The sequence below is a fragment of the Bombus pyrosoma genome, linkage group LG14 (genome assembly GCF_014825855.1).
Source record: "Bombus pyrosoma isolate SC7728 linkage group LG14, ASM1482585v1, whole genome shotgun sequence".
NCBI lineage: Eukaryota > Metazoa > Arthropoda > Insecta > Hymenoptera > Apidae > Bombus > Bombus pyrosoma.
Window position 1 is genome coordinate 7,155,134 of NC_057783.1, and position 15,240 is coordinate 7,170,373.

The 15,240-nt window shown below is 33.4% G+C and overlaps 4 protein-coding genes across 15 annotated transcripts in view; 1 reads left to right on the top strand and 3 right to left on the bottom strand.

The window, feature by feature from the left end:
• Positions 1-408: 408 nt before the first annotated feature.
• On the top strand, positions 409-4,054 carry LOC122575048 (growth factor receptor-bound protein 2). The gene is made up of 6 exons (XM_043743430.1): positions 409-542; positions 1,506-1,603; positions 1,694-1,813; positions 1,896-2,061; positions 2,145-2,318; positions 2,399-4,054. The coding sequence occupies exons 1-5, from the start codon at positions 465-467 to the stop codon at positions 2,316-2,318; spliced, it is 636 nt and encodes a 211-aa protein (XP_043599365.1). The 5' UTR covers positions 409-464; the 3' UTR covers positions 2,399-4,054.
• Positions 4,055-4,653: 599 nt separating this feature from the next.
• LOC122575049 (DNA-directed RNA polymerases I, II, and III subunit RPABC1) lies at positions 4,654-6,256 on the bottom strand. The gene is made up of 2 exons (XM_043743431.1): positions 5,804-6,256; positions 4,654-5,728 (listed from the first exon to the last, which is right to left on the bottom strand). The coding sequence occupies exons 1-2, from the start codon at positions 6,103-6,105 to the stop codon at positions 5,398-5,400; spliced, it is 633 nt and encodes a 210-aa protein (XP_043599366.1). The 5' UTR covers positions 6,106-6,256; the 3' UTR covers positions 4,654-5,397.
• Positions 6,257-8,272: 2,016 nt separating this feature from the next.
• Positions 8,273-15,240, bottom strand: part of LOC122575047 (glutamate-gated chloride channel-like) — a 41,718-nt gene continuing 34,750 nt past the window's right edge. For all 12 annotated transcript variants that reach the window (XM_043743420.1, XM_043743417.1, XM_043743419.1 and 9 more), the window contains one exon: positions 8,273-14,108. In XM_043743420.1, the coding sequence (XP_043599355.1) occupies positions 13,875-14,108 (234 nt within the window). In that variant the 3' untranslated portion in view covers positions 8,273-13,874. The remainder of the gene's footprint in view (positions 14,109-15,240) is intronic.
• On the bottom strand, positions 13,093-13,874 carry LOC122574995 (atrophin-1-like). Its single transcript, XM_043743295.1, has 2 exons — positions 13,823-13,874; positions 13,093-13,751 (listed from the first exon to the last, which is right to left on the bottom strand). The coding sequence occupies exons 1-2, from the start codon at positions 13,872-13,874 to the stop codon at positions 13,093-13,095; spliced, it is 711 nt and encodes a 236-aa protein (XP_043599230.1).

Below are 15,240 nucleotides of genomic sequence, written 5' to 3' on the forward strand. Positions count from 1 at the left end.
GATAAGACGAGCGATGGACAGCCGTGAGAGTGGATGATCGTATTTTCAGTTTTGACAGTTCCACGTACAAGTGACTGAAAATAAACCGGTATACATGAAAACCATCGTAATCGCGTGTAATATGTATGGTTCAACGTGGCATTAATCGGGGTGGTCTAACGAAGGACTAATTCAAAAAATCGCACGGACAGAAAAAAAGCACAAGTGGTCGGTGTGTGTGCGCGTTGTATCGTGGGCATTACGTGTCTTTCGACGGATAGACACCCAACCATAACGAACGAGTTTGTCTTTCATTGAAAAGAAAAGAATAAAATTTATACAAAACGCTAAATATCTATCTTCAGTTCTTTTTTCCCCATTAACAGACAAAGGCTGATTTTGGTATTGCCTTTGAGGACTAGATATAGCACTGCCTCTCTTTTTCCCTCTCTTTCAATCTTATTCTCGAGGGACGAGGAAGAAGAATGGAGGCGATAGCAAAGCACGATTTCACGGCGACGGCCGAGGATGAGCTTAGTTTTCGTAGAAGCCAAATCCTAAAGGTTCGTATCCGTTAATCAGATTATCTAACAATTACATATATGAAAACGATGAAAATGCTGGGAGATAACTTTGTACTGCTGGTTTTTATTAGAGAGAGCTTACCGATCCCGAACTTTCCGAACTGCTTTCGTTCCGATTGGATACAGTGCACCGCTTAAGGATATTTACGATAATCCATGCATTTTATATATTAATAACTGCTATTGCCTTACTTTCTTTTTTTATTGGCTCTAAAAAGGAACCTGTTTATATTTTATCTTGATTATAGGATGTTTTATCTCCATAAGGATATTTACGATAATGCATGTATTTTATATGCTAATACTAAGATTACCGACGATTAAAATATAAAAGCTTGTATCAAAGAAATTAAGATGAAAATATAATATAAAGAGAAAAAGAAACTTTTGTCCATGTACTCAACCTTTTATAAAAAAAAATGCACTGTTTTAAAACTACTTTGGTAGTCTAGTGTCTCACTTTCTTCTATTATTAGTTTTAAAAAAACTGTTTTACCTTTGTTATAAACTACTTAGCATGTTTGATGAGATATTTAATATAAAGTCTTCTTTTGTATGCTTATTTCAAAATATGTGACAGACAATTTACAAGTTTATATCCCTCTGATAATAAATTCTTTTCTTCTTATTTATCTGATGATTCACACCAAAAGCTGTCATTTGAACATCACATGTATAAATTATTTGTTCATGTTATCTACAATTCAATTTTTATAATATATTTGTTGTATAGATAGAATAATTTTCAGGTTATTAAGTATTCATTAATTTATGTCCAATTTTGGTTCTTATACTTTTTATTGAAACTAGAGATTATAATTGAAGTAAAAAAATAAATGTATGTCGCAATTAGATCTTTTAATCTTTTTTGCATGTGGAAATATTTTATTAAGAAATCATATTTGTAACGAATCTGGCATACCTGTAATGATCTTTTTACAGATCTTAAATATGGAAGATGACATGAATTGGTACAGAGCTGAATTAGACTCCAGAGAAGGACTCATTCCAAGTAATTACATAGAGATGAAAAATCATGAGTGAGTGTCCTTACAAATTTCTTTTATTAGATATTCATGCATTCTTTGGAGAAATCTAACTGTATCTTATATCTTATTTGCTTTATTCAGCTGGTACTATGGAAGGATAACCAGAGCAGATGCAGAAAGATTACTAATGAACAAACATGAAGGCGCCTTTCTTATTAGAATCAGTGAAAGTTCTCCTGGTGATTTCTCCTTGTCTGTAAAGTTAGTAAAATGTTCTTAAGAAAAATGTTGATATGGTGATATAAATTAATTACTTGAATAACTACTTAATAATTTTTTGTAGATGTTCAGATGGTGTTCAACATTTCAAAGTATTAAGAGATGCTCAAGGTAAATTCTTCCTCTGGGTGGTCAAGTTTAACAGTCTTAATGAATTAGTGGAATATCATCGTACAGCATCAGTATCTCGTTCACAAGATGTTAAATTAAGGGATATGGTGCCAGAAGAAGTAATTATCTCTTATATAACAATTAAACTATTAAGTAACATGGAGATGTTGATTTTGCAATATAAGAATGCACATTGTTTCAGTGTTTAGTCCAAGCATTATATGACTTTCAACCTCAAGAACCTGGTGAACTTGAATTCAAACGAGGTGATGTAATAACTGTTACTGATCGTACAGACCAACACTGGTGGCATGGAGAAATTGGTAACAGACGAGGCCTGTTTCCTTCTACATATGTTACTCCATATCACTCCTAGGTAAATATCATTTGGATTTCTGATTAGTTATTTTTATTGTTCTTTTGTAAATTTTGTTAAAAAGGAATAATTTATTCTAGGCCTCATGTTGTGCACACAGAGGCCAAAGGCATCGGCCGCATTATCCCACCACTATCACGTACAGGATCAGACTTACTGCAGAACTAATCAACAACATTTTGCAAACTCCGCCTATTGAATGGGCTACCAGGATGTATTGGTGGTCTAGACGTAGAGTTGTTTGAATGGACTCGATATTATCGCTAATACTTTTTATTGGTCTCACTGAAAAACATTCTCAGTGTTTAGTAATTTATATAAACAAATGTAGAGTTCCTGATATAGCATATAACAGGGTAGCATGTCTTTTTTGTTATTGGGTTTATAAAGAAAATTTTTCACTGGGACTGATACTACTAGCCAACGTTTCCGATAGACAATTGTGTTATACAATAGGCACCTGGTTTGGTTATCTTAAATTTCATTTTTGTGAATACTCTAGTAGAAAATAGATGTGGAAGTAAATTTACAGTATTTATATATGACAAATGAAATTTCAAATGGTGTTTCGTATATCTTGGTAGTCCATTGATGGAGTATGTGTATGAAAATATATAACATTAACTATATACATCAGTGATGACAAATATTGGTCGTATTAAAGAGGAAAATGCCTATTGTTTCGAAAGACAGGTTTATAAGCGGGCTGGCTGGTATAAACATTGTATTTTTTAATACGAATTTGTTGTTCGAGAAACGGGGACCTTGGTGATAAAGAGCCTAAGTAAGCTATCCATATACGAGATACGAGAACTTTATATAGATATAGCATTAAAACGCGTCGCCATTTGGCATAAAATGCACACCATTTTGCCTCTATGTTGTGAATATTTTTACAAATGTTTGGGGAAGAGAGTATTCTTCCAGCGGTTAAGATACATCTGATATCATGACATCAGATATACTTGCTGTGTATCATATATAGACTTGTATTATTCAGACTGTATGTGGAATAATCATTCTTGCATCTCTCGAAGTAAATTTTCTGAAGTATTAGCAAAAGAATAGCAGCGGCTAAAATTAGCTGTTTTGCCTTTTAATTTTTTCCAATCAAATGCAAATGATTGGGAAATTTGATTTTTACCGTTGTCAACTATGCTATAAAACGTAGTTTCTTCGGATATTGTGTTTTCTCTTTTGGAGATTTTATGATGAAGAAAAGGGGACGAGAACACAAGTTTTTTTACACAAACGTCGTACATACGTATTCATATTGAGACTCAAACACAACGACTGATTTATCCTTTGTAATTTAAGAAATATTAGCAATGGAAAGAACGTAGAGAATTAGAATAAATGTATAAATTTTTGCATGAGAAATTCATTTGATTCCACATTATTTACTGTCTTCGCAACGAAAATTTATGTTCCGTAATGCATTTCACTGATATGCCAAAAAGCGATATACGTATATACGATTAATATAAAATCCGCCGTGCGAGATAGACTTGACTTTTGAGCGAATGGTATGTATAACGTTTTTGTTTCAAAATCTATTAATTTTAAAAGAGTGAAAGTTCGTGTATATTTTTTAAATACTTCTTTTTATCTAATTATTTCGACAATCTTGCTTTCTTATTTCCGTGTAAACAATAAAGATCTGTAGTCTTATTGTGTAATTATTATTATTCGTTATGTTTACATTTTATTGATAACAATATATTATATTAATTACTCTTGCATGCATTATTTACTTATGCCCATCTACCATAATTATTTTTTAAAATTACAACTTTATATGACTAATGTGATATTTTAGCTCATCTAACTGCTTTGCAAAATATCATATAAATAAGTAATCTTATATGCTTATGCATGCACTATATTCAAAATAAGTGAAAAAAGAAAGCAAATACTAAAAGGAATAAGTTTTCTTTTCTTACTATGAAAAATGAAAAGTAAAAACATGTTTGTTATTAAATTGTGTTCCACTAATATATCGAGACATTTTTTTTATTATTAATAGTTTTTTAAATTAGTTACTATATTTTATATAGTTCCTGGAAAAAAGTGATTCTTATATTAATGAAATTGAAAATTTGTAACAGGATACAAATAATATACTAATGTTCACTTTTTATAAAGTTTAAATTTGGAGAAACATAGCGATTAATTATATTATTTAAGTTTGAAATGTTTAAAACGCAAATTTATGTACTTTATTCTAACTTTATGGTTAATGTTACTGAGAATATAAATATAGTATAGTTGAATCTTGTCAAGGGCTTCTTAAAATCAGTAGCTTAGATTATAAGCATATAACATTAGAATTCACTTGCCTTCTGTACTTAAGAGGAATTTATTGTTACAAATATTCGTTGTGCACAATTTATTATCCTTACTGTTTCAGTTTTTTATTGCAATTACTTTATTGACATGTGTGATCTATATTTGTTCTTTTAATTACCATATATTAAATGTTAAAACAAAGTCTTTAAGACAGCAACAAATAAAGCAATATACAAATATAGTTGTTATAAATATTGCTTTGAAACTATATGTGTACAATTGCTTAAATGAATTTGGAAGTGAGTTGTCTTATGACAACGGTATACCATGACACATTTGGACCAAGAAATGTATAATAATGAAATGTAATAAAAGATATGTTTGAACAAAATTTATTTTGTTGATCTTGATTTTATTCGTTACTGTTAAAGATGTATAAAATTACACTGCTTATACCTTTTTTTACGGCTGATAAACTAATTAAGATAAATTTATATTATGAAGAAAATGTATTGTTGCAAAATTAATGCCAAGCATTATTAACTGCCTGATGTATAGTTAGTAGATAACCACCAATTATGTAATTATGAAATGCAACTAAAGTATAATAAAGTATCATGTGACAGATATGGATTTTTATATTCTTTTAAAATTTAATGAAGTATACTTTAACAGGATCTTATTTTTTCTTTATCTTACATAGTAACTATAAAAATTATATAGTCCAGTTTGCTCTTAAAATAATACACAATATACAATTTTAAGAATAAATTGATATAAAAATATTGAATCAACATACAAGTCTGTAAGAAATATATCTGCCAGCAGTTTCCGAAGGCCTAATAATTTTTACAACTTGACCACGTTTTAAACCAAAGTAACGCGCCACTGGGTCACCAGCTTGTATACGCATTAATTGATTTTCTTTTAGTTTGTACCTGGTAAGTAATTCTTCTTTTTCGTCTGGTGTAAGTACAATATGTTCAGGTACCAATTCATGTTCTGTGATATTAATAAGCAATTCAGATTCTAAAAATTGTTCTAATATATATTTTGGTGCCATGTCCACCAACGATTGTTTTGCCGAAGGTGTCATTCCTTGTTGTACAACAATAATAGCCCTGTGGAAAAGCAAGACAAAAACTCAAAATTATTATGTCCCGATTCTATAAATTATTGCACAATTATCAAGTTACCTGTGAATTTTCTCTTCCTGCATACGTTGACAGTAGGTTTTAATAGTTTTGATACCAATTTTTGGTTCATCTGGGAAAAATACAAAAAGTTGATCTGTCGGATCATCATTATGAGCAACCAAAACTATAAGATCGCTGCGTGCTGGTCTTTTTTCACTTGGTTTGTCCCCGAATTGTTCTTTAAATTGTTCCAAAGTTTGATCCAATTCATCTTGAGTGACTAGATAACCTCGATCGTGACACAATTGCATTACCGTTTTTCTTATACGCCATAATTTGTATGTTTCAGCTTCGTCATCCATTTTTCGAAAAAATTAGAACTAACTCTAAACAAAAATCGTTTAAATACTCCAAACTTTTCTTTCGTTCGTTGCTATTTAACAAACAAAAATCTTCGCAAACGATTGTATTTCTGTTGATACAAATAACCTCACTTATTTATACCCCGTGAACAACGTACGCATGCGTATGAATAAAACGCAGGCTTTACATTTCAAAACGCAATTTATGTAAGTACATATTATTTTATATTTTCTTTATGCTGATATTTTCGAAATTACATTTATTCTGCATCTTTCTATTTTTTTCAAATGATTTAAATTAAATAAATTCTAACTCAATCACAAATTTCCTACAAATTCATTACTTTCTAAATTCCTAATCTCACCTTTAATACATGAAACATATTGTATTTGATATCTATTAATTAATTAATATCTAAATATGTATTAAAATATATGCGTATGCATACAATTACAATTTATATGTATAATAATGAAACGTAATAAAATATATATGTTTGAGATAATATACATATATCAATTAATACAATTTACATATATCTATTATACTCTTTCTAGGAAACACATAAGAAATGGTACCTATGGAAAGGTTTAAAAGAAACATTTAGATTTATGATAGATAGGATTATAAGATGCTGGACAATAAACTTCTGGTAGGTGGGCCCACTGAAAATGTTTTTAATCTCGTTTGAATTAATTTAAATTTCAGTTTGTTTCAGACATCTCAACAGTATTGATGAAAAGAGATATATAAAGTATTTCAAGATACGTAAGTACATAGAAGATATTCAAGGTTTTGAAAAAATCATTGCAGATATTTGTATATATATAGGGCTTATGAGAACCTTCAGATTTTTATAAAATAGGTTAAATTATAAATTTCGAATTAGGTAGATCTTCTCTAAAATTTAATAAGTGGAACGCATCTAAGTTAGATTTATAGTTAGGTAGACTATCTTTAACATATGTAGGAATACTTAATAGGAGAACATTAGTTAATACTGCTAAAACATATATATATATATGTGTAATGTATAAAGTATATATGTTTTTTAGGAGTGTTAATCTGTGCTTTAGTATCTAAATATAAGTAGTAGTAATTAAGTGTATGCATAATTATTGATGGTATTTAGTAGTGTAATGTGGATAAATAATATAATTCTTAATGAAACGCGTTTCACATTTTTAGATATGTTCTTTATATATCCTTTAACTATTAATTATTCTACTTTTTCGTACTAATGATAGCGTAAAATATTGATATAAGTACGAAATATCGTTTCATATAGAGCTATAATAATAGTTTTGCATATAATTTAGGATTTAATCTAACTTTTACCTTTATACTTAGTTTCTCACGTCGGTTTTCCTAAAATCTGTTTCTGCTGCTTGTTTTACGAAATGACCGGAGGGTTTTGTAAATTTATATCAAAAGCAGAATTTGTTCAGTCTTTTAAGTATAAAATTAGTATATTTTTGCGTAAAAGAAGGATGGATGGGAACGTGGATGGTGAGGTTCCCTCTCACAGCACTTTCATGTGGTAAGATCTGACATTGTATTTTTCGATATATAATTACTAATTACATCATTCATCAGAGCTATCATTAGAGTCACGTATGCGTGACATAGTTATTAATTATATAACGAATAATATGAGCTAATTGGCTGCGATCGCGAACACGTTTTTATATAGTAATTGAAAGATTAAATTGAACGTAAGAATAAGTTACTAAAATTTTATTTAGAGTAGTTTGGAACGCAATAGATAAACTAGGACGTAATGGCACATCTGGAACTTTCTGCACAATAATTGACTAATTAATAATATTTCTAAATTGACTATTTACGGACTATAAATTATAAATTTCTCTTTTACAATTTTATAATTTTGCATCGAGTAGGATGACTTGTAATTTTGTAAAATGTGATTACAAAACTTGGTTTGATTTACTACCAATCTTAATATTGTTGACTTTATAAATTATAATACGTGTATAATTTCATGTACAGCAATAGTTCAACTGTGCAAGAATATCAAGGTGACAGTTATGTCTGCGTAAAGTCAAACTTGTAGTTAACTAACTTACTGAAGGGGCGATGTATTGATAAACAACTGGGCCAAAACTTATATACAGGGGATGAAATAGAAAACTTGGAAAACTATCATTTTCTTTTTTGATTCAAGAATCTCTTATTCATCAAATATACATCAAATGGTGCATTATGCATTAGGGAGTCGCTGAGTAATAACATAAATCAACTATTCATTCGATTTCACTTTATACTGCACTTGTTCTTTTTTTTTCTTTTTTGTTTTTAAAATAACCAACACTCGTGAATCTCTGATAGATATATTCCTTTCTTGTTTCAACTTATTACATATCTTAAACTACATAGAGAAACGTTTTTTTGTACTTATAATAATATTACATAGTAAACGCACTAAAACAATAAAAATTAGATCCTTAGGTGTGTATTTTGAAATTTAAAATAGGTACCTTATCTTTTTCTCCCGACAATGTTGCGATTTTGAAGTTACAGGGCAGACTTTTCTTATCTATATTATTCTCATATATACGTATACATATTTTATTTTATTCCTCAAATAAAATCGTTTCGAGTTTAATTTAATTTACCTTATCAAAATTCCCCCATAGTGTTCGCATACGTAGTTTGTACGATTCGCTATATACGATTTTTCTATAGATAAGTATAGTCAAACACGCGGAATAAACAGAAGGTCGACGAAACTTGCTTGTAAATATAAAACGGTATTTATCATCAACGGATTGGAATTCTGGAAGAGATAAAAATTAACAATCCCATTTACATTTTAAGACATTTTCACTTAACGTTACATACTTATTAAAGACTCCTACGATACTTATACGATAAATCTGCGGTTTAGGAGTAGAAAAACAAATCGATAAAATAGAGATTCTCTTTCAATCGTGTCATAACAAATCAAAGTTTCTCCATTAAGATTATAATTAGAACAAACTTAGTCGAATCTGTATTAGTAACAGGAATTATAGATGTAGATTTTGTTAGCTCGATTAATTACCCTGATGAAATTTGATGTATATGGGGGCGAGTTGCGCTGTGTAAAATTACCGCCAATAGCTGTTGGGCAAATTTGAATATTCATATCGAAGTATTTATACTCTTTAAATTATCCTCTTATGATCTCGTATCAACTAAATCTAAATTATCCTCATTTTCATTGTACTTTTTCTCCTGCCTTCAACTATTGGCCACTGGCAAAGAACACAGAAACTTAAAGACTAGCTGAAGAACGAAACATTCCCCTCTGCCCATTCATTTCTTATATCTTACACTTCAAAATCGCCGCTCGATTTGTTCTTCTCTTTTTTCTCGATAATATCGTGAAAAATAAATACGTCGCGTTCCGCAAGATGATCGCTCGCTTTTCTTTCTTCTTCTTCGTCTTTCTTTTTTCTTTTTCGCTTTTCCAAACAAAATCCCGAATCGAAATGAAAAAACCTCATCTTCGATTTATCGATTTCTCTCGTATATTTTCTTCTTTCTATCTTTTTCTTTTTTCTCGTTTGGCTACTAATTTTGAAAGGTGACAACGATAAGATCGACACCGTACCAGCCGTTTCTCAGCGTGTGACTCGTTTCTTTTTTTTTCTTTTTTTATCTATTTGTTTCTTTATTTTTTACGAAATAAACGAACGAGAAACGCGACTCGACGCGACGTCACGAAGAAAAGAAAGATTGTACCCTATTGTTTCCTTCGCTCTTCTTCGTAATCTCGCGTGGTTGTCGCTTTCTCGATCGTTCCCACGAGTTGTCTCCTTTTTTTTTTCTTCTTTATTTTTTTACGTTTTTCTTTTGTTCCTCTATGATTTTGAAACACGCCTGGAACGATGCAGTCTGACAAAATGGCGTACTCGTATCGTACCGATAATATAAAACATGAACGTGATTGCCGGGTTTTGAATTACGAAGAATGAACGTGATACGCGTTAGTCGCGCAATTACGATTTACCATATTTATTTTGTGACCAGTCCGGCGATTCGTTCACCCATCCACCGTAATCGTGTAGAATGTAGACAGTGACCAACGATGATTTCGGAGTCAGTTTCTCTACGCTCGTCATTTCTTCTTTCCGCTTTTCTTTTTATTCCTTCTCTTCTTCTTACGTCTTCTTTCTATCTCCGTTCTTTCTTCTTTTTTTCTCTCTTTTAATAATTATAATACTGTTCGGAGAGAACTTTCGACGATTGAACGATTTACCATACGTTGTTCTTATTCTTATTTTCGCTTTCAGTTTCTTTCTTTCGCCATCTCTCGCTCAATTTATCGTTAATTTGCGGCCACGAGTCGCACGGCGCGTTCGATAAAATCGAAATTTCAGTTTAAAATTCGGGAATTCATTCATTCGCGTTACACCTCGTTAGTCACGATAAGAATACGTATATACAATTAATCATCATAATTGGTTTTTATGTCAGTCGTTATTGAGCAGGACGTTATACTGATCCGACATTGTGCTATGATAAACGGACAAATCAACGAGAATGAGCAAAACGGAAGGACAGCGTGAAACGACGATAAAATCAGCACAACGCTCTTTTCCCATTCTTTTTATTTTCTCTTCCCTCCACCTGCTCCTCCTCCTTCTTCTTCTTCTTCTTCTTCTTCTTCTTCTTCTTCTTCTTCCTCGCCTGCGCACGATATTATACTCATCCTTTCAGTCGTTTCTTTCGCTCTCTTCTTTCTTCTGTTTACTGTTCTTCCTTAAGCTTTGTTATTTTCTTCATTTTTTTTTTCTTTTCGTTTTAAATATCGGTGTTATTTACCCTCGTCTATGTCATTCCTCTGATCTAAAAGCTTCCCTTTACGATCGAAGCATCGAACTATTTCTCAACGACGAATCGATATGGCGACGGTCAGACAAACGAACAACAATACGGAAAACTGAGACGCCAAAGGATTCGTTCGACAAACTTTCCTCTATGAGCCTCTTGTCAAAAGGAAATCTAATGTGCCTTAGAGATTAGTTGGCGAGAAACGAATTTTCGTCGCATGCAATGAACGAAAGGAATACGAACGGACAGAACACTCGTTAGATCTACTATAAAATATACGCGTATATTACTATAGAGACCCGCCTCGATGCAGGAAATTTGTTCGACGTGTCTCGAAACGGCGGTCCATTCGAATCGATAATTAAAACGAAGCACGCGCAGAGTAAATTAAAATCGCTTTAATCTCATCCCTGCTTTTTTCCACCCCTTCGTATTCTCCTTTCCTTCCGTATTACTTTGCAACACAATCTTATCTAGATCTTTTTTCATCTTTTTTTTTTTGCTTGGTTTTTTTCTCATTTTTTTTTTTTTTTTTTTTAATTCTTTCCCCGTTACGGATATCGACAAACGTTCTTTGCGGTACGTTTGCTCGGAAATAAAGTTTTCTACGCTCCTTATCCGACGATGAATCGTGTCTCGCTCGATTCATTCGATTTCAGTCCATTTTTTCATATATGTATATATATATATTTATATATACCTTTTTTTCGATTTTTTTTTCAATTTTTTTTCTTTTTACGGTTTTTTCTTTCCACCTATATATTTTTCACATTGAACAATATCCTCAGTCTCGACTGGTCAATGAGCAATACTTTAGAGATCCCGAGATCTCGAAAAAGTCCAAAGGAGAACAACGTTTTATTTTGTGTGTCTGTGTGCGTGACGTGTATGTGTGTGTGTGAAAAAGAGAGAAAAAGAAAGAGGAAGGGAGAGAGATAGAAAGAGAGAGAGAGGAGAGAGGGAGAGAGTCGTCTGTCGCGTGTCCGTGTGTAATACTACCGCCTCGATCGATAATTAATATCTAAATGTTAAATCCTTCGTGATAATGCGATTTTTTTTCTCGTAATATCGGCTAATTGTCCCCTCGAGAACGTTACTTTTCTCTTTTACTTTTTTTTTTCACTTTTTTTTCTTTTATCTTTTTAATCGTTTTCTCTTTCACGTCTTTATCATCTCTTTTGGTTCACTTTCGAATCAATGTTAATCATCGGGTTATTTAAATAATATGCTTAACATTGACTCGTTAATTCCGTTTAGACTGAGGATTTTCTTTTTATACACAGGAATCATTGTTGCATTTAACGACTTTTTTTCTTTTTTACTTGTCAATTATAATTACGTTATATTATTTATAAATTTATTCGCATGTAGTTCGTTAACAGGCCGTGGCTATACAGGGCCCACTACATTGATTAATCATCCTGTGGCACGCGGTCTTCCGAATATGTTACAGAGGAGTGTTTATATGTGTATAATTAATATGTATACGGTCTCATAAGAGCTTATAATTCTTACACCACGTTCGTTTCCCGTTTTCGCGTCTCGTTATGTAATATATACATATATAATATACATATATATATTATATATTATATGATATATAATATATATAATTATATATATATATGTATATTATCATTTATATATAATATAATATCTCGTCGACTACTCCCTACCGTACCAAACGTTGCGTATTTCGTTGCGCTTACCTTGGTCTTTAAAATATGGTCATCGAACTTCAGGCACGGATTATTAAAAAGTCTTCTGTCGGAATACGCTCTGCCTCCCCGATTTTTCCGCTCTCTCTCTCTACGGTTATCCTTTCCTCGTCGAAACGAGCATCGAGCGAATCTTTGTTCCCTGCATCGTCTTAGTGTATCGAAGATAATATTACTAGAACGTCTGATGTAACGTTACACGCTCTTTCACACCCTCTCGCTCTCGATAAGAACATTGACACATTGGATGACGCACATCGTAGGAAAATTCGCCGCGATACAGGGAACAGAATTCTTGGAGGCAGCAGTTACAGACAGACTTTGAAGCACGGCATACGACGTGGTCTTGACGTCGCTCGCACATTCACCTTTTCCTCTCGTTCGTCCGATCCATTGACGACAGGCGTGAAATAGATGTCAGAATCGAATTTACTTATGCATGTAATCGCCTTCGTCACCTTGGAACAGATAGGTGGACCAGTAGCCCAGATTAAACAGGATGAACATGAGAGGGAAAGCGATACGCGAGACAAAGTCAATCCCTGCAGTACCTTTCGCTCGACAGGTGAACCAACGTCGCGGTAGAAGACCCCAACAGCACCGCTCGGTACGGGGAAGCGGATGTTGTTGGAAATGGCGGATGTCTTGGGGCGGGATTGTTCGAACAGTCGCCGCGGGCGGTGACGGTGTCACTCTGCGAGACGTAGTGGGTGACGGGGAGGGTGTGGGCGAGGGCGAGGGCGAGGGCGAAGGCGAGGATCTCGCAGGACTTTTCAACGAATACCGCAAACCCCTCGGTAACGACGAACATCTACCGCTACCTTCGACCACGTTGTGTAACGACGAGAACGACGCGGATCTCGGCTGATGCGATTGATAAAGATGATAACGTGGATGGTGTTTGTGTCTATGGTTCGAGGGTAACGTTTGATATTGTGTCGGTGGAGCCGGAGGTGGCGGCTGCTGCTGCTGATGATGATGATGCTGCTGCAGATGTTGTTGCGGCTGTTGTTGCTGGATGTTACTGCGTTGGGGATAATGCCGATGCAGGCGACAGTCATGGGGCGGTTGACGAGGTTGCTGATGGTCTGGATGTAGTCGACGAGAACGCGAACGATGATAAGGTTTACCGGTGGTGGTTCTTGTGGTGTAAGTATACTGGGAATGGCCGCGAGCCACGTCCCTTGATCCGAGCGCTTCCTCGTCGACATTTACTCGTCTTGCTCTTCCTCCCGAAACAGGTACGTGGACCAGTACGTGAGATTGAAGAAAGCGAATACGATGGGGAAGAAGATCCGTGAGATGACGTCGATGCGCTTGGACCTCGTCGGGAACTTGGACAGCCACGACCTGCAGCAGTTTTTTTTTCGTGGTTGCATATGTAATTCGCAGTGCTGCATCCTATCCATCGACATAGTGTCCTCCGGTTGTCGGACCAGAGGTTTCTGGAAAAATTACCACCACGTCCAGGCATTAGTCGCGCGTTACTTCTTTCATATCTAATTTCGTTTCTTTTCTTTTTCTATCTTGCTTACGGTAGGCGATAATTTTCAGTGTATGTATATGTACTGTAAATAGACAGAGACGATCTACTAGTTGTTCGAGCGTTTTACAGCGATTCGTTGATACGTTAAGTCGGCAATTCTTAATAGATATTACGTTAGGTAACGTACGAGGCATCCAATTTTCTTCCATCTATTTTCAAAATCTTTCATTTTACATAGAATCTTTTATGTTTGTACATGTATCATTATATCTGAGAATTTGATTTCTCCTTTTTAAGATTTACATATATAAATGTTCTTCTTCTATTTTATATTATATAACAAAATATATTAATCACGATATATTAATATTGTATGATGTTTTTCATCGTGCCAACGAGCCGCTGTATTTGTGTAAGAATAATGGGAATATTGTATTTGATTATCGAGGAGATTCGTTCGCAAACACGGTAATGGATGGAACATTTAACACGAAAAGCTAACTGTGATGCGAGTCTTTGGTAAAAGTGTTGGTGATTTTCTTCTGTACTTTCCTCGCAACTTACACGTACATGCACTTGAACTTTTCGATCTTCATGGAATATCTCGCGACGAAACGTCGATAAAAGAGATCAGGAGAACGACGTAACGAGCAGAAAATATTTCCTTTATGGATTCGTTTTCTCATCGAACGATCTAAGATTGTATAAGTATCATGCAGTATGGTAATTCTGGTGGTGCCAAAAATGGTCTACACACACATCCAGCTTTGATCAACGATAATTGAAAAAGTTCGTTTGTATGGAAATGTTGGATACGTGTAAAATCGTAATAAGTTTATGCATAATCATTCTCGTTCGTTAAATAAACTACCATAGGACAAACGTCAGGTTTACATCCTCTTTCATTTTTACTAGTGTAGAAAAGTATCTGTCTTGTAGAATGGATAAGAAATTTACTACGAAATGTAGGATATTTTTACTATCTATAATAGCAGGCATTTGTTATAAAAATATAACGTTCATTACCAGTAAACTATAGCACATTGTTATTATCTCTAGAATGATCAATTATTTACCAAATGTCGAAAGTC

Excerpts from the sequence above, each read along its gene's own strand:
- LOC122575049 (XM_043743431.1), bottom strand. The coding sequence starts at position 6,105 with ATGGATGACGAAGCTGAAACATACAAATTATGGCGTATAAGAAAAACG. Across the intron at positions 5,729-5,803 it reads CAGGAAGAGAAAATTCACAG|GGCTATTATTGTTGTACAAC; the intron begins GTAACTTGATAA and ends GCTTTTCCACAG.
- LOC122575048 (XM_043743430.1), top strand. The coding sequence starts at position 465 with ATGGAGGCGATAGCAAAGCACGATTTCACGGCGACGGCCGAGGATGAG. Across the intron at positions 1,604-1,693 it reads ATAGAGATGAAAAATCATGA|CTGGTACTATGGAAGGATAA; the intron begins GTGAGTGTCCTT and ends TGCTTTATTCAG. Across the intron at positions 2,062-2,144 it reads GGGATATGGTGCCAGAAGAA|TGTTTAGTCCAAGCATTATA; the intron begins GTAATTATCTCT and ends ACATTGTTTCAG.
- LOC122574995 (XM_043743295.1), bottom strand. The coding sequence starts at position 13,874 with ATGTCGACGAGGAAGCGCTCGGATCAAGGGACGTGGCTCGCGGCCATT. Across the intron at positions 13,752-13,822 it reads GTGGCTCGCGGCCATTCCCA|ACCATCAGCAACCTCGTCAA; the intron begins GTATACTTACAC and ends GACTACATCCAG.